The sequence below is a fragment of the Megalobrama amblycephala genome, linkage group LG14 (genome assembly GCF_018812025.1).
Source record: "Megalobrama amblycephala isolate DHTTF-2021 linkage group LG14, ASM1881202v1, whole genome shotgun sequence".
Lineage (NCBI taxonomy): Eukaryota > Metazoa > Chordata > Actinopteri > Cypriniformes > Xenocyprididae > Megalobrama > Megalobrama amblycephala.
The window spans coordinates 9,126,654-9,145,795 of NC_063057.1; the positions used below are offsets into that span (position 1 = coordinate 9,126,654).

Consider the following 19,142-nt stretch of genomic DNA (forward strand, 5'->3'; position numbering starts at 1 on the left):
AAAACCAATGAGTCCTCAAATTTTGGTCTGAATTACTTCAGCCTACAAGACACCAACTGAACTTTGTCTGCATTGTATTGATCATGAAATGGACTTCTCTAATGAAGTGTTGGTGGAAAGATCTGGTTTCTCCCTGGTTATTTTTTATCCATTTCTAATGCAGTTTTGTGTTCCTAACCAGTAACCTTTGTCTTATTTAATGGGGCCTTCAACATTAGCTCCTTCAAAATGAAGACTCAACATTTCTTATGGGTTTAGAATAACAGTTTATTTAAAAAATAAACTTTTTTTGGGGGGTGAACGAATGCTTTAAGAGAATAATAAAATAAAAACAATGGAAAAAAAGACTTCACTCTAAAAAATGCTGGGTTAAAAACAACCCAAGTTGGGTTGAAAATGGACAAACCCAGTGGTTGGGTTAAATGTTTGCCCAACGTGCTGGGTAGTTTTATTTAAACCAAATATTGTTTAAAAGTTACTGTACGGCTGGCTTAAAATGAACCCAAATTAAATTAAAAATCAGACACATAATTACTAGAGGCAACAATAATAAAAGAGGAGCATTTATTAATAAGCAATTTAATAAATGTTTATTGTTTAAGTATTATTCAAATGTTTGTTTATTAAACTTGAATAAATATTAATTTCCAACATATTATGGGTTCATTTTAAGCAAGAAATATAGTAATTTTTAAACAATTTTTGGTTTAAATAAAACTACCCAGTTTGTCCATTTTCAACCCAACTTGGGTTGTTTTTAACCCAGCATTTTTTAGAGTGTGACCTTTACCTGAAAACACTTTGAACTCATGTCCCAAGCTGAACACTAGTGGACACTATTTTACTCTACTTTTCTTCGTAAAGCAGTAATGCGGTTTTTTATGAAATACTTGACTGCCTTCCAGTCTCGGGTTCCTAAAACTTCTGGTTCTGCCTCAATGCAATGCTCACAGTCCATTTTTCCAGGGACTTGGTTCCTCGTAATGAACTTCTTGAGGTGCTTTTCCACTGCAGCACATTCATCGGCGGACCAGCATCTTCTGGCTGCAGTTTGTTTGCCTAAGTATACATTAAAAAAAAAAAAAAAAAAAGTTATGTTTATGAACTTAATTTGAAAAAAAAAAAAAAAAAAAAACCCATCTGAAACACTACTGGTTTTGATTAAAATTATATATTATACACATATATACAAAAAACAAACACACACACAAACACTTAAAATTGGTTTCGTGCACACAGGGGTAAAAAAATAGCCCATGTGTACAATGAAATATACTACTGGATCTTTAATGTTGTGGGCTTATTTTTCTGCTGGAGGTCCGGAACATCTTGTTCAGATACATGGCATCATGGATTCTATCAAATAACAACAGATGAAAATCAAAACCTGACTCATCAGGACAATGATCCAAATCAAACATCAAAACCAACACAAAAATGTGTCACTGAGCACAAAATGAAGCTTCTGCCAAGGTCGTCCCAGTCCCCTGACCTGAACCCTAAAGAAAATGAGTGGAGTGAAGGGAAGAGAAGAAGCACCAACATGGAGCTGGAATCTGAAGGATCTGGAGAGATTCTGCATGGAGGAATGATCTCTGATCTCTGGTCAGGTGTTCTCCAAACTCATCAGGCATTATAGAAGATGACTCCGAGCTGTTATCTTGGGAAAAAGGAAGTTGCAAAAAGTATTGAATAAAAGGGTATGATTAATTGTGAGCAATGTGTATTAGAGAAAAACATTTCTCTCATAATGAGATTTCCCCCCCATTTAAAATTATTATTCTCCAATGAAAGTTGGGATTTTTGTAGATTTTTTAAATAAAAGATCAAAAGTATTAACGATGCAGATTTATTTTCACAGCCTTCTTTGGTCATATTCACTAAGGGTATGAATAACCATCAAAATAAAGTGAATAGTCGATCTCATAACTCTGAGTGTTAGTAGACTGGTAGGGTTAGGTTTAGTTGAGTTACTTATGTAGTTACTTATAGTCAGTAGAATTCTAATATGTCAACTTTTCCAGGGCCCAAAAACACCCTCAGACCCCAAAGGATTAAAGATCAGCTGAACCATCAATCTGCTTTACTTTAAGCTCACCTCTCTTTTTGGCCGTCTTTGCTTTTGGTTGCAAATATACTGTTGAAGTTGGTTCCTCAATGGACTTCACGCTGTCTACAGCTTCCGGAATAAATTCATCTGAGTGCAAGAAAAAAAAAAAAAAAGTATTTAAAAAGAAAAATCAATCTATTTAAAAAGACAAATCAAAATCTAAATTAACTGCAAGCAACACTGACAAGATTATGACCTATCATACAGAAACTTTAAAAGTCAATGCTCAAATGTTCGAGTTTTTTTTTTTTTTTTTAAGTTTATTTAGCCATATGATGTTATAAAAATGGGGTGAAGCATCATGACTGAACTTTCTATTTGGTCTGTAGTAGTTTGGACAGGACTTTGATAGCACAGATAAGGCTCACACCGTGTCTACACCAGACGTGATTTATCGCGTTGCGCCGCAACAGCTAAAAGCTGTCTACACTGAACGTGACACGATGACCATTGGACTACGTCACAAATAGAATGGGGAATCGCTCCGTGCCGCATCCAGTGTAGACAATATCACGGATTATAATGGGATCTATTGTCTTTTGACATGTTGCGTCGCTCGCATCCGGTGTCACTCCAATGCTCACTACTGTACAGACTCAGGCTCCAAATCACTACTGTGCAGACAAAGGCAAATGACGTAACCGGTCAAGATGACAGCAGCCAATACTGGGTGTTGTCATCAACAATGTTTTAGTTTTACCTTTTCTATAGTGGAATGAAGTGGAGATGTGTCATCTGTTTTTTTTGTTCGTTTTGTTTTGGGTTTTTTGTGTGTGTGGGGGGGGGGGGGTCTATGATTCACAGTCTATGTTTAAAGTAAAGGCTTATATTAAAAGGAACATATGGAAAACACATGAAAAAAAAGTTCTTTATTTTTGTTATTTAATTAAAACAAGCAAACTTTCTTATATTTTAGATTCATTGCACAGTAACTGAAATATTTCAAGAGTTTTTTTGTTTTAATTCTGATGGTTACAGCTTACTAGAGCTGCAACTAACGATTATTTTTTCTGTTGACTAATCTAACGATTATTTTTATTAAATATTTTTTATTAATTTAGTGTTCTTTTTTTTGATTAGTCAAGTCAAGTCAAGTCAAATTTATTTATATAGCGCTTTTACAATTGGTAATTGTTTCAAAGCAGCTTTACATATTAGAAGCACAGAAAAAAGGGAAGTGGTTAAAAATAAGCTGTACAAACAAGCGTGGTAATATGTAACATATACAAGATGGTGCTACATTAAGCCAATGTCGGCTGACTCCCAGGGGTGGAAAAAAACCCCTAGGAGAAAAACCCAGCGTGCTAACACTGGGAAAAAAGTCCTAGGAGGGAAAAAACCCCTTGGAAGATATATATAATATATATATCAATATATATATATCAAAATCTAAATTATACATTTTATTATAGAGATTAAAAATAGATTATATATAAATATATGTAAGCGGATACGGGGATTAGCTACTGAATCCTTTGGATAACTTTACAAAAAATTATAAGTACAACTTCTAATATAATATTTCAACTTTTATTAATTTTTTTTTTTCAACTGACTGACTTCTCATGTGATTTATGAGCTTCTACAACTTTTGACCTCCTAATTGAACTCCTTTCCACAAACTGATCGTAGAAATAAAAAACAGAATAAAAATGGTAACACTTTACAATAAGGTCTCATTTATTAACATTAATGTATTAACCAACATCAACTAACAATGAGCAATATATTTGCTACAGTATTTATTAATCTTTGTTTATGCTAGTTAATAAAAATAGTCATTGTTAGTTAATGATAGTTCACAGTGCATTAACTAATGCTAACAAATGAAACCTTACTGTTTGTGCTTAATAAGATTAAGAGAAATCTGTTATTCATTTTTATGGTAACACTTTACAATAAGTGCAACCATAATCACACTCTCTCAATATTCAAAGTGCAATTAAGACCAATTTTTTTCTTTGATACAGAGCTAAGAGATTGTTACAACTACACTGCCCATCCTAAAATAGCTTTCATATTGAGAGATATATTCATCAGAAATCTCGTTTGAATGCGCCCACGCGTCTACTTTCACATTCACGATGGCATGTAACTCTGTAAATATGGAGCGGCGGCGACCGTTATCCAGCTGAATTAAATGTTTTTTTATTTAAATACAAAGCAAAACGACAGTGGAGGCATAATGTAAACGTTGCGGTGGCATATTCTTTCCTAATCATCCTAACACTCTGTCATGACAATATCACAAGACTACTTTTCACCTCGACAAGAAATCTCGTCACATTTTAATCTAGTCACATTTTAATCTCATGTCACACCCCTAGTGCTCGTGCATCGCAGTTGTGCTGCCGCGGTACGCCATCTCGTTTTTGCAAAGGGAACAAAGGACCATTTTATTTGGCCTCTGTTTAAAGTATTCCCATACTTTTGATAATCGTGGTCTAGGTTTTTGTGATAGAATAGAACTTTCTCCATTCCCAGGAGCAGAAGCCGCCATTACGCAAGATGAATGTAAACAATGTGACGCGTTGACGCATTTCACGCACGTCGATGTATTTTCGTAGTCGACGTAATTGATTACGTCGACACGTTGTTGCAGCACTACAACTTACAGCTTGGGAAAATGAAAAAAAAAAAAACCAAAAAAAAAAAAAAAAAAAGAGCATCTCAAAAAATGAAAATATTCCACTGAGCTTGATTAGTTTTGAGTATAAATATTGGGTACCTCCTAAACTAGTTTAGAACATGCAACCTCAATTATGGGGAAGACTACTGATATGACAGTCGTCCAGAAGATGAACATCAACAACCTACACAAGGAGGGTAAACCACAGAAGGTCATCGCTGAAAGAGCTAGCTGTTCACAGAGAGCTGTATCGAAATATACACATAGGAAGTTGACTGGAAGGAAAAAGCATGGTAGGAAAAGGTGCATAAGCAACAGGGATGACTGCAGCCTTGGGAAGATTATCAGGAAAAGCAGATTCAAGAACTTGGGAGAGCTTCACAAGGAGTGGACCGAAGCCGGAATCGGTGCATCAAGAGCCACAGCACACAGACATCTTCAACTGTCACATTACAACTGTCACATTCCTAGAACCAAGTCACTTCTGAATCAGAAACAAAGCAAGAAGCATCTCACCTGGGCTAAGGAGAAAAAGAACTGGATTGTTGCTCATTGGTCCAAAGTCCTCTTTTCAGATGAAAGCAAGTTTTGAATTTTATTTGGAAATTATGGTCCCAGAGTCTGGAGGAAGAGTGGAGAGGCACAGAATCAAAGTTGCTTGAAGTCCAGTGTGAAGTTTCCACAGTCAGTAATGATTTGGGGTGCAATGTCATCTGTGTTGGTCCACTGTGTTTTATCAAGTACAAAATCAATGCAGCCATCTACCAGGAGATTTTAGAGTACTTTATGCTTCCTTCTGCTGACAAGCTTTTGGAGATGCGGATTTCATTTTGCAGCAGGTCTTAGCACCTACCCACAGTGCCAGAACTACTTTTAAGTGGTTTGCTGACCATAATATTACTGTGCTTGACTGGTCAGCCAATTCGCTGGACCTGAACCCCATAGAGAATCTATGGGATATTGTCAAGAGGAAGATAAGTAGCATCCGACCCAACAATACAGACAAGCTAAAGGTCGCTATCAAAGCAACCTGGGCTTTAATAATACCTCAGCAGTGCCACAGACTAATCGCCTCCATGCCACGCTGCATTGCAGGATTTTTTTTCCAAAAGGAGCCCCTACCAAGTATTGAGTACATAATTAAACCTTTGGATATTGTTTTTTTAATTGATCTTTGAGAAAATATTCTATTTTTTAAGATACTGATTTAATTTTCCTAAGCTACAAGTTGTAACCATCGGAATTACAACAAAAACTCTTGAAATATTTCAGTTTGTCTGCAATGAATCTAGAATATAAGAATGTTTGCTTTTCTAATTTTTTGAGATGCACCTATGGGGTGTTATACAGATCAGCAATTTTTTGGTACGAGTCTTTCCGTTACAACACAGAAGGGGACAGCGACACAGGAATGCAGGTAATGATGTTTACTGAACAACCAGTTGACAGAGTGCAGGTAAGTGATAGCAGGTAAATACGATGGCAGATATGGATGTAGAACTGATACTTGTCTTTGTGTTGCAGTAATGGCAGACGGATGACAGACTTTGAGCTGGAGCAGACTCAGATGAACTCACGAAGGAAGAGGAGACAATGAGGAAACGAGGGAACACACAGGTAAGTATCTTCAGTGGAGTCCTTAAGGTAAGCAAGCAGGTAAGACCATGTGCAAACGAGACTGGACAGTGACTGAGTGAGTGCGTGAGTCTTTTGTGCTGCTGCTGATGAGGGTGGTGATGGGCTGCAGGTGTGCGTGATTAAAACGGCGGTGATGACGTGAGCTGTGTCTGTGTGAAGGTAGAGCCTGGCTAGTCTGTGACATTACTAGGGGAATAGGGAATAGATCTTCCCTTGGAGCACTGGCTCACCCAGAAGCAGATCAATAGCGCAGTCCCATGGCCGGTGTGGAGGCTTTCTTGGGCAGAAGACATCACTGAAGTGGGAGTAACACTGGGGAATGTCCACTGAACGGTTGTCTAGGGGGCTTTCTTAAAGACGTAGCACAGACTGGTAATTCTTCAAAACAAGGAGAGCTTGGAACAGGAAACTCAGGAAAGCAGTCCAGGAAGCAGTTGTCACCCCACTTCAGGATTTCCCCAGTATTCCATGAAATGACTGGGTTATGCTGCTCCAACCACGGGCGCCCTGAAGATCGGTGGATTCCTCCAGAACCAGCAGATGGGGTTGCTCAACGTGGAGGATGCCGACTTGAAGTTGGATCGGGCCTGCGCTGAAGCGCACTTGACTTCGGCTGACGAGCCTTCCAGTTACCAAGTGGATCTGGTAAGTCGACGGCGTGGCTGTTGTCTTGAGATCGAGCTGTCGGCAGAGGGCGCCGGATAAGAAATTACCAGCTGACCCAGAATCGAGGAGGGCACTGACTGGAAGAGACAAACCGGCAGCAGTAAGGTTTTACAATAGTGGTGAGTGGTTTCATCTTATTAATAGAGGGAATAATCACACTCACCATGGGATGAACTGGGCGAGTGGGGCATTCAGAGATGTAATGCCCAGATAATCCACAATATAAACATAAGTTCTGGGTCAACCGTCTCTGCCGCAGACAGACGAGTGTTTTCAATTTGTATGGGTTCATTGGCTGGTTCTGGGGAGCTGACGGATTCTGGTCGGCGGAGTGAAGATGGAAAAGCGGCTGGCCCTGGTGCTCTGAGACAAGACTGCATTCGAGTGGCAAATCTGATGGATAGTTGAATGAAGTGTTCAAGCCCGATGGAATCCTCGTATGCAGCCCTTGACAATATGTGGTGATAAGGGCCTGCTCGTTCCATCTGCTAGCTGCAGCAAGGGTTCTGAATTGGAGAGCATAGTCGTTAACAGTCATTGAACCTCGTTTCAATTGGTATAACTGCTCACCGATGGATGAATCCCACGCGGGTCTTCCAAAGACGACTTTGAAGTGAGCAATGAGACTGGGTAATGGAATTTTTCTGGGACCAGAGCGGTTCAGCCCAGCGAAGCGCCTTGCTAGTTGAGAGATTATAAAAGCTACCTTAGCATTGTCGTTGGAATACAGGTGCAGTTGCATCTCCAGGACCAGCGAACATTGCAGGAGGAATCCATTGCAATCCTCCTCCGAACCAGAGAAGGGTGCCGGTTTGGCCATGGGGACTAGCGACGGCAGGTGGTGAGGAAGAGGCGGCGGTGGATGCGGAAGTGCTTGCTGGTGAAGATGCGGGTGGAGTGGCTGTGAGTGCTCGGCGCAATGCGTCTATGACCTCTTGGAATGGATCCGCGGTACTCATACTGGTGTTCAGCGGTGTTGGGCCGGTCTTCCGTTACAACACAGAAGGGGACAGCGACACAGGAAAGCAGGTAATAATGTTTATTGAACAACCAGTTGAGTGACAGAGTGCAGGTAAGTGATAGCAGGTAAATACGATGGCAGATATGGATGTAGAACTGATACTTGTCTTTGTGTTGCAGTAATGGCAGATGGATGACAGACTTTGAGCTGGAGCAGAAATAGATGAACTCACGAAGGAAGAGGAGACAATGAGGAAACGAGGGTAAGTATCTTCAGTGGAGTCCTTGAGGTAAGCAAGCAGGTAAGACCATGTGCAAACGAGACTGGACAGTGACTGAGTGAGTGCGTGAGTCTTTTGTGCTGCTGCTGATGAGGGTGGTGATGGGCTGCAGGTGTGCGTGATTAAAACGCCGGTGATGACGTGAGCTGTGTCTGTGTGAAGGTAGAGCCTGGCGTGCCTGTGACACTTTCAGTTTGGTACACAGCATTATAGTCGTTTTAATTTTAACCACTGCATTTTAACCACTGTTAAACTTCATCGGAAAAGAAGAAGAAACCATTTACCAAGAGGAAATCATTAACTTTGTTTAACTTAACCTTTGTAGCTTTAAGGATTGAGCTGTATTTAATTTAGAATTTAGTGTTTGATAACTTTATTCAATTTCTGTATATTTCTGCTTAAAGGTTCTCTAAGCGATCCTGGGTGGAGTAACTTCCTGTTGACGTTCTTAGTGTTGTCAAACAAAACAGAGGCTAGCTAGACCCTCCCTCCTCCTCCTCCTCCCCTCCCATCCGTGCTTCCTGAAACAGTCATGAAGGCGCATTTAAAATCATTCTGATCGGTTATTGGCTGGAGCGCGTTTATTATGTTTCGTGGTCCAGGCTGCACCAGTTTGTTTTTGTTGCCATTTTTGGAGCTTGTGGCGACTACAGAGACCACATTTTTTTAACGTGTGTTCAGGGGACAGGCAGCTAGCGGATAATGAGGAGATGTTTGCTGTATGTGACAAAAAATGTTTTGGCCTAAAAACATGTGACATCGCTTAGAGCACCTTTAAGGGCTCAGGTAGCTAAATATGTAATTTATTATAATGGGTTATTTTTTAAAGTCTAATAAATGTTAAAAATGATAGTTCTCAATTATACTGTATAGTTAAATGGCTATAGTCAATTGTAAAATATTAAAAGGGGGGGGGTAAAGACATCAGTAGTATTGGTATCAATAAAAGACAGCATTAAACAAATATTAAAAATATACTAAGTTATTTGTGCATTTTTGAATATTGATATAAAAATAATGTTTAAAAACAATGTTAGGTGGGATTAATCTCAATTTCAGAAAAAAGTGTGATTACTTTTTTTTTATTTGATTAACAGCACTAGTATTTTTTATATAGAAAATGGCGTATTTACATAAACTAATAAAAAGCAGCAGAGTTTTGTAAACAGCTCGAAGTAGTCATGTCATCTCCATAAGAACGGCCAATTTGGCCAATTAAGATTGGCCAATTTGGACCAAATTTCATTGGCTCTGTACTTGTACTCTGCACAGTGACAAAGTTGAATCTAATTTTAATCAGTTAATTTAAATAAGGTCATTCATAAACATTAAATAAATAATAAAAAAAAAAAATCATACAGACACACCTTCTTCTTGAGAGCACTCATCCATGTCCACGTCAACAGCCTCTGAAATAATAACAGAATAGAATATGAATAGAATAGTAATAGAATATGAATGAGTTGGAAAGCTGAAACTGGGATCAACCCAACAAGAGTAGGCAAAAATACTTGATAAAGAACTGAACGGACTGTCTAAAACGGTCCAGTTATGGTCTATTATAACTATAAAACCTGCTCTCCCCATGAGTATGTTATTCTGTCCTATTTAATTCCATTCTACTAACCACAACTCAATTCAATTTTACTACTCTATTTAAATGCTACATCTCTAAAAGAGAATGATTTACAGATGGACAAAAAAAAAAAAAAAAAAAGGCTTAATACCAGTCACATCAAGCTGAATTTCATCCAGATTCTTCCCCTTGTACTCTCCTAGCCGTCCCTTTTCCAGAGCTAAAAGTACTTTGCTAATTTTAGCCAGCTGGAGGGTGCCTTCTGGAAGACGGTAGTGCTTTCTGTGGACTGCAATGTTGTGGCCAAGGAAATCTGCTAACTGGTCGAGTTCTGTTGTTTTCAGATTTAGAACGGTTGACAGAGTAGCAATGTGTTTCCTTAGTTTTGTTGAAGTTAGCGCTTCGGGATGTTTGATGTCATCACATTCGTTCACAAACTGCCTAATGCAATCAGAACCCCTCAAGTAATGGACAGAGTGTGGCAATGCAAACAAGAAGCCATTTTCTTTCAGAACTCCACATTCTTCTCGCTTCTCGGTCAAAGCATCAAGTGATTCCCTCATTACTGGAGTAAGGAGAACAGGGACTTTCCTTCCTCTCTTTCCTACTATGGCAACCCGGACAAAATGTTTGCAAAGCTTCTGCTCGAGTGCTGTAAGGGCTAGGTTAACATCTTCATGAGTTTCTGATGTATCCTTTGACAAGTACACAGACAAGGGCATTCGGGATACCTCTCCTGATCTACGGCGGTTGAAGAGGATAACATTTGCCAGGGTCACTTTAGCTAGGTCTTTCCAGTTTAATGGAGAAGGCTCTTTTTGAAGAGCATCAAGTAGTTCTTGCTGTTTGTCAGACAAATAGCAATGAAGTTTTTGGACGTCCTGTGTGAACGGCAGAACCTGAGGAGAATTCCACTTGGTCTGATTAAGCTGAGTAAGTGCTTGACTCGCAATGTCAAATTTCCAACTTTCTTGATATAACAGTGCAAATTCCTCAGCATCTTTGGCAGTCTGTTGATCTTTCCTCATCAGTCCTTCAGACTTGATAAACATAGCTAAAGCATGCAAGCCATGCCCAACTTTGCGAGCAAGAGATGGACGTTTATATTTGCCAGTTGTGTCACTAAAACCAGCAAGGCATCTTGTAGCTCTGACAACCTGACTGTACTTTTCAGGTTTTATGAGTTCTTTTATTGACTTCACATGCGTCACCTTTTTTGCTTCAAGTACCAGCCTGGCAAGCTCTCTGAGTTTCTGTCTGATATATTGATGTTGGCTAGTTACGTGCTCATTCTTACTGAATAATCTGAGACCATACTCAAGAATGCAGCGGTCTTCCTTAACTGCAACTGCAACTTCGTCCTGGTTCATTTCGCTCAGGAACTTCCAGTATGCGTCACTAAAACCAGCTGGAGCAGGTTCTGCAAAAGCACACAACGCTTGAACTCTGGATTTTCCTCGTTTAGAGTTTTTGCCCTGAGGCTTAAAATTGCAAACCTTAAAATGTCTCCACATCACTTTTTTTCGGAACAGTCCGTAGCAGTAAACACAGTGCGTAAATTCTTGTCCTTCAGTTTTTTTCTTTGGTTGCTTCCATGGGATGAGTTGGCCTTTGCGGCTCTCCAAAACTTCAACGTTGTGCTCAAAGTTTCCTTTGTTTCGGATATAATCTAACTGTAGTCTCCTTTCTTTCGAGTTCTTTGGCAAACTTAATGCTTTAGCAACTTCAACTACGTCGCTGTGTTTACGTGACAAGTGTCTGGACATTTTCTGAACAACTTGGCTACAAAACAAGCAGTGATGCTTCTTGTTGTATCTTCTAGACCCATCTTCTTTTTTTAAAACTTCATTAACATAGACAGAGGGCTCTTCAAGAGGAACTGAAACACTCATCGCCTTCTTACTATATGTTTGCCCTGTTTTCTCTCTGCTTCTTTCATCTCTGCTATTGGAAAATCTTTGCACAGAGTCTTGACTTGTTTCAAATCTTCTGCTCTGACTGGACTCAAATTGGCTCTGACCTGAAGACTTGCACCTGCTCTTACTTGATGACTTGCTTCTGCTTTGACTAATAGATGACTTTGGTTTATTTTCCAGAGATAACTTCAAGCTGCAGTCACTGTCATTGCTTTCCCCTGTACTTTCCTCCCTGGGATCTGGAATATACTCATCTTCGCTATCGCCACATGAGTCATCTGATTCTACAAGATGCCTTTGAATCTTTCAAAAAAGAAAAAGAAAAGGTTAACAGGATTAGTCCCCCAAAATGAAGGTCATCAATCATTTATGTGCATTAGTGATCCTTCATAACATGATAGAAATAAATACAGATCACTCATTTTGACCAGAAGTTTGCACTACTTAATAGGTTTATAATGTTATATATTGTTTATTACAAACACAGAGCATTTAGTTTCAATTGGACAAGCATAGATTACCATTAGCCAGCCTGAACGACATACAAGTCTTAAAACTGTTGGTTGCAATCAATTTCCATTCAATGTGTATATATGTATATATAAACTTTAGCATGAAAAACTGACTAAACAATGAACTGCCTACTGCATGTTGGGATGACATACATTCTGTAAGGAACCTAGGTAAAAATGTAGAGAGCTTTTAAACAAGTAAATTAAATTAGAAATTAAAAATGAACTATTAATTAAAAGTTAGACCAAGAGACTAAAATCATTGACAGTGTGCCAAATATAGAGAAAAGCATAAGGTGGCACACCCCTTTCAATATTATTTGGAGCAACAATGGACTGGCATCATGTTAATGGATGAGAAATCTTAAGTTACTGTTAGTATAGTTTGACTATGAAAGGTATTTGAAGTTTACGTTTATGGAGACCTTATTCGCTTGTTAAGTCGTGACGTAAGGAATGCCGTTTCCGGGTCGGTTACATACAAAATCTGGAGTTTGGGTAGCATCAACCATTAAGTAACAAAGCATAAAAAAATTAGGCTTACAGGATGGTGACAGCTTCTCTTTGGCCTTTGTGGAGCCATTTCCGACATAGTGTCAATCTCATCTGTGCTTTCATCACTTGGAACAGAACAATCTGGTACTTTATCCATCTGCAAATAGGGAGTTTGGTCATGGTATGGTTGTTCACATTCTATCAAAATCATTTAATAAAATCATTTGCATACCGAAATGCTTTTTGTCCTTCGCTTTGGAACAACTTTGTCTGATTGAGAACTGGACTCCTCATCAGTTTCATCAACTATACTCTCACTCGAGTCAAACAGAGGGTCAGAATAATCAGGTACCCCATCCATCTGGCAAAAAGGGAGTCATTTTAATGTACGATTATACATTTTTGCTTACACTCTATTAAAACCAGTCACAGGGAAAAAAATGTTTGAACTATTTAGAAAAACTTTACACAAGAATTTAAAGTACTGCATCTGAGGCATACCTGAATGTTTTCATTCCTTGTCTTTTGTCGAACAAAAGAGGTAGGGTTGTCTTTCTCATCATCAGTCTCATCACTTTCGGAATAATTTACCAGGCCAAACCCTTCAGTAAACATCTAAATAGAATTAAAATAAATACACATTAAAAATAACTTTTAAATGAGCAACAGAAAAACAGAAATAACCCACATACATGTGTTCGAGTTCGACACAGTTCAACCAAGAGTGTGCAGCTCTTAAAGGGGCCACACCATATTTATACTCGTTACACATGCCTTTAATAAAAATATCTTCAGCCCCCTCCCGCTGAAGCTTTGAATATTCAGTGCCGTTTACTACTGAGCTGCGAATCAAAAAAAAAAAAAAAAAAAAAAAAAAGGTATTCTGACCAGCCCTAATGGTATTATCACGACACAAACTTATTCGCAAAAATGTGTTGTCATAATACAGTATAACAGGTTTAATAACCATTTTCTTACAACAAAAATAACAGAACATTTAAATACAATTAAGCAATAGACAAAAGATGTATAAAGTTAAAAAAAAAAAAAAAAAAAAAAAAAAATGTACACAGATTAAAATGCAAAAGAACTATAAAGACCAATAGGTATCATTTTACAATAAGATCTCAGTTAGTTAATGCATTCAAATTCAAAATGAGCAATAGCTACATTTGCTACACAAGTTATTCATCTTTGTTACATCTCCTAGTCGTTAGCTCATTAAACAGTTGCAACTTTTGATTTTAACAGTGTTAAAATTGGAATTACCTAAGACTAATTAATGTTTAGAATCAATTTTTCATTGGCAGTTTGTTAACTAATGAAGCCGTAATGTAAAGTTTGACCGAAAAAACCCCCCAAAAAAACCAAACACTTTCAGACAATATCTAGGGCATGTTGTAGTCCAGATTAAAATGTAAAAAAGTTTGAAAATAAATAGCCTATTAAGTCTAAATATTTAAGTATTTGGCACAGTGATGAACACTATAGCAAATACACAATCTGTATCTATTTAATATCTATTTAAATCATTTAAACACTTTTCAGAAACAGAAAACGGTTTAGTTTACGAGGTCTCTAGGGTAATGGCTGAATTATGTTTAGTGCCATCTGCTGCCAGACAGTAATCTTGGCATCCATAATTGTGATTGCAATTAGAAATTCGATTAATTGTGCAGCCCTACCTAGAGGTAACAGCAAGTGTCACAGGAACATATAAGATGATCCAGAGGAATATATTTAAAATACTCAATCTGAACATGTAGCAGCTTGTAAAGTGTTGAATTACACCTGCAATAAGTTCAGTTTAAATAATGACAGGTGCTGTTTCAGTGATATAAAATCACTTAGACTGAGATCCATACGTGAGGGCCCCATAAAGCCCAGACTAGAAATGTGTGTGTGTGAGAACTTAACTGTAAATTCATTAGTTTGAGGGAGGGCCCCATAAGGCCCAGACTAGAAACGTGTGTGTGAGACGCTTAACCAGTGAGAAACCTGTCTGCATTACTCCTTTACCTGTGTGATTTCATCATGCATTTTTGGGTCATCATGGGATGGGTGATCTGTCAGGGACGTGTCGGTCTCTAGAGCAGAAGCCTGCTTCTTTGGACCCTGGAAATCAGACTAAAACAGAACAAGAACCTGTGAAGAACTTACATATGTACTGTATTCAGGCATTTACAAGTGACACAAGACCTCTCATGTAAAAACAGTCTCTCAACTAGCATATAGTTGAAATTTAAACATACACAGAGCTTTCCTAGAGGTAACAGCAAGTGTCACAGGAACATATAAGATGATCCAGAGGAATATATTTAAAATACTCAATCTGAACATGTAGCAGCTTGTAAAGTGTTGAATTACACCTGCAATAAGTTCAGTTTAAATAATGACAGGTGCTGTTTCAGTGATATAAAATCACTTAGACTGAGATCCATACGTGAGGGCCCCATAAAGCCCAGACTAGAAATGTGTGTGTGTGAGAACTTAACTGTAAATTCATTAGTTTGAGGGAGGGCCCCATAAGGCCCAGACTAGAAACGTGTGTGTGAGACGCTTAACCAGTGAGAAACCTGTCTGCATTACTCCTTTACCTGTGTGATTTCATCATGCATTTTTGGGTCATCATGGGATGGGTGATCTGTCAGGGACGTGTCGGTCTCTAGAGCAGAAGCCTGCTTCTTTGGACCCTGGAAATCAGACTAAAACAGAACAAGAACCTGTGAAGAACTTACATATGTACTGTATTCAGGCATTTATAAGTGACACAAGACCTCTCATGTAAAAACAGTCTCTCAACTAGCATATAGTTGAAATTTAAACATACACAGAGCTTTCCTAGAGGTAACAGCAAGTGTCACAGGAACATATAAGATGATCCAGAGGAATATATATAAAATACTCAATCTGAACATGTAGCAGCTTGTAAAGTGTTGAATTACACCTGCAATAAGTTCAGTTTAAATAATGACAGGTGCTGTTTCAGTGATATAAAATCACTTAGACTGAGATCCATACGTGAGGGCCCCATAAAGCCCAGACTAGAAATGTGTGTGTGTGAGAACTTAACTGTAAATTCATTAGTTTGAGGGAGGGCCCCATAAGGCCCAGACTAGAAACGTGTGTGTGAGACGCTTAACCAGTGAGAAACCTGTCTGCATTACTCCTTTACCTGTGTGATTTCATCATGCATTTTTGGGTCATCATGGGATGGGTGATCTGTCAGGGACGTGTCGGTCTCTAGAGCAGAAGCCTGCTTCTTTGGACCCTGGAAATCAGACTAAAACAGAACAAGAACCTGTGAAGAACTTACATATGTACTGTATTCAGGCATTTACAAGTGACACAAGACCTCTCATGTAAAAACAGTCTCTCAACTAGCATATAGTTGAAATTTAAACATACACAGAGCTTTCCTAGAGGTAACAGCAAGTGTCACAGGAACATATAAGATGATCCAGAGGAATATATATAAAATACTCAATCTGAACATGTAGCAGCTTGTAAAGTGTTGAATTACACCTGCAATAAGTTCAGTTTAAATAATGACAGGTGCTGTTTCAGTGATATAAAATCACTTAGACTGAGATCCATACGTGAGGGCCCCATAAAGCCCAGACTAGAAATGTGTGTGTGTGAGAACTTAACTGTAAATTCATTAGTTTGAGGGAGGGCCCCATAAGGCCCAGACTAGAAACGTGTGTGTGAGACGCTTAACCAGTGAGAAACCTGTCTGCATTACTCCTTTACCTGTGTGATTTCATCATGCATTTTTGGGTCATCATGGGATGGGTGATCTGTCAGGGACGTGTCGGTCTCTAGAGCAGAAGCCTGCTTCTTTGGACCCTGGAAATCAGACTAAAACAGAACAAGAACCTGTGAAGAACTTACATATGTACTGTATTCAGGCATTTACAAGTGACACAAGACCTCTCATGTAAAAACAGTCTCTCAACTAGCATATAGTTGAAATTTAAACATACACAGAGCTTTCCTAGAGGTAACAGCAAGTGTCACAGGAACATATAAGATGATCCAGAGGAATATATATAAAATACTCAATCTGAACATGTAGCAGCTTGTAAAGTGTTGAATTACACCTGCAATAAGTTCAGTTTAAATAATGACAGGTGCTGTTTCAGTGATATAAAATCACTTAGACTGAGATCCATACGTGAGGGCCCCATAAAGCCCAGACTAGAAATGTGTGTGTGTGAGAACTTAACTGTAAATTCATTAGTTTGAGGGAGGGCCCCATAAGGCCCAGACTAGAAACGTGTGTGTGAGACGCTTAACCAGTGAGAAACCTGTCTGCATTACTCCTTTACCTGTGTGATTTCATCATGCATTTTTGGGTCATCATGGGATGGGTGATCTGTCAGGGACGTGTCGGTCTCTAGAGCAGAAGCCTGCTTCTTTGGACCCTGGAAATCAGACTAAAACAGAACAAGAACCTGTGAAGAACTTACATATGTACTGTATTCAGGCATTTACAAGTGACACAAGACCTCTCATGTAAAAACAGTCTCTCAACTAGCATATAGTTGAAATTTAAACATACACAGAGCTTTCCTAGAGGTAACAGCAAGTGTCACAGGAACATATAAGATGATCCAGAGGAATATATATAAAATACTCAATCTGAACATGTAGCAGCTTGTAAAGTGTTGAATTACACCTGCAATAAGTTCAGTTTAAATAATGACAGGTGCTGTTTCAGTGATATAAAATCACTTAGACTGAGATCCATACGTGAGGGCCCCATAAAGCCCAGACTAGAAATGTGTGTGTGTGAGAACTTAACTGTAAATTCATTAGTTTGAGGGAGGGCCCCATAAGGCCCAGACTAGAAACGTGTGTGTGAGACGCTTAACCAGTGAGAAACCTGTCTGCATTACTCCTTTACCTGTGTGATTTCATCATGCATTTTTGGGTCATCATGGGATGGGTGATCTGTCAGGGACGTGTCGGTCTCTAGAGCAGAAGCCTGCTTCTTTGGACCCTGGAAATCAGACTAAAACAGAACAAGAACCTGTGAAGAACTTACATATGTACTGTATTCAGGCATTTACAAGTGACACAAGACCTCTCATGTAAAAACAGTCTCTCAACTAGCATATAGTTGAAATTTAAACATACACAGAGCTTTCCTAGAGGTAACAGCAAGTGTCACAGGAACATATAAGATGATCCAGAGGAATATATATAAAATACTCAATCTGAACATGTAGCAGCTTGTAAAGTGTTGAATTACACCTGCAATAAGTTCAGTTTAAATAATGACAGGTGCTGTTTCAGTGATATAAAATCACTTAGACTGAGATCCATACGTGAGGGCCCCATAAAGCCCAGACTAGAAATGTGTGTGTGTGAGAACTTAACTGTAAATTCATTAGTTTGAGGGAGGGCCCCATAAGGCCCAGACTAGAAACGTGTGTGTGAGACGCTTAACCAGTGAGAAACCTGTCTGCATTACTCCTTTACCTGTGTGATTTCATCATGCATTTTTGGGTCATCATGGGATGGGTGATCTGTCAGGGACGTGTCGGTCTCTAGAGCAGAAGCCTGCTTCTTTGGACCCTGGAAATCAGACTAAAACAGAACAAGAACCTGTGAAGAACTTACATATGTACTGTATTCAGGCATTTACAAGTGACACAAGACCTCTCATGTAAAAACAGTCTCTCAACTAGCATATAGTTGAAATTTAAACATACACAGAGCTTTCCTAGAGGTAACAGCAAGTGTCACAGGAACATATAAGATGATCCAGAGGAATATATATAAAATACTCAATCTGAACATGTAGCAGCTTGTAAAGTGTTGAATTACACCTGCAATAAGTTCAGTTTAAATAATGACAGGTGCTGTTTCAGTGATATAAAATCACTTAGACTGAGATCCATACGTGAGGGCCCCATAAAGCCCAGACTAGAAATGTGTGTGTGTGAGAACTTAACTGTAAATTCATTAGTTTGAGGGAGGGCCCCATAAGGCCCAGACTAGAAACGTGTGTGTGAGACGCTTAACCAGTGAGAAACCTGTCTGCATTACTCCTTTACCTGTGTGATTTCATCATGCATTTTTGGGTCATCATGGGATGGGTGATCTGTCAGGGACGTGTCGGTCTCTAGAGCAGAAGCCTGCTTCTTTGGACCCTGGAAATCAGACTAAAACAGAACAAGAACCTGTGAAGAACTTACATATGTACTGTATTCAGGCATTTACAAGTGACACAAGACCTCTCATGTAAAAACAGTCTCTCAACTAGCATATAGTTGAAATTTAAACATACACAGAGCTTTCCTAGAGGTAACAGCAAGTGTCACAGGAACATATAAGATGATCCAGAGGAA

General features: G+C 38.8%; 1 protein-coding gene across 2 annotated transcripts; it reads right to left on the reverse strand.

The window, feature by feature from the left end:
- Positions 1-573: 573 nt before the first annotated feature.
- Positions 574-18,904, reverse strand: LOC125245423. Of its 2 annotated transcripts, XR_007179527.1 has the most exons (9): positions 18,849-18,904; positions 13,285-13,398; positions 13,016-13,144; positions 12,833-12,940; positions 10,012-12,079; positions 9,652-9,693; positions 5,256-5,360; positions 2,099-2,197; positions 951-1,059 (listed from the first exon to the last, which is right to left on the reverse strand). XR_007179527.1 is itself a non-coding variant. In XM_048156008.1 (8 exons), the coding sequence occupies exons 1-8, from the start codon at positions 18,867-18,869 to the stop codon at positions 842-844; spliced, it is 2,799 nt and encodes a 932-aa protein (XP_048011965.1). In that variant the 5' UTR covers positions 18,870-18,904; the 3' UTR covers positions 574-841. The 2 variants fall into 2 exon arrangements, 1 of the variants encoding a protein (XP_048011965.1); XM_048156008.1 differs by lacking the exon at positions 5,256-5,360 and having other exon boundaries at positions 574-1,059.
- Between the last annotated feature and the right edge of the window lie 238 nt (positions 18,905-19,142).

What these genes read in the sequence shown, in the direction of transcription:
- LOC125245423 (XM_048156008.1), bottom strand. Translation starts at nt 18,869, where the DNA reads ATGCATGATGAAATCACACAG. An exon ending in TGCATGATGAAATCACACAG is followed by an intron (nt 13,399 to 18,848) that starts GTAAAGGAGTAA and finishes AATTCTATTTAG; the next exon opens with ATGTTTACTGAAGGGTTTGG. An exon ending in AGAGAAGCTGTCACCATCCT is followed by an intron (nt 12,080 to 12,832) that starts GTAAGCCTAATT and finishes CTTTTTTGAAAG; the next exon opens with ATTCAAAGGCATCTTGTAGA.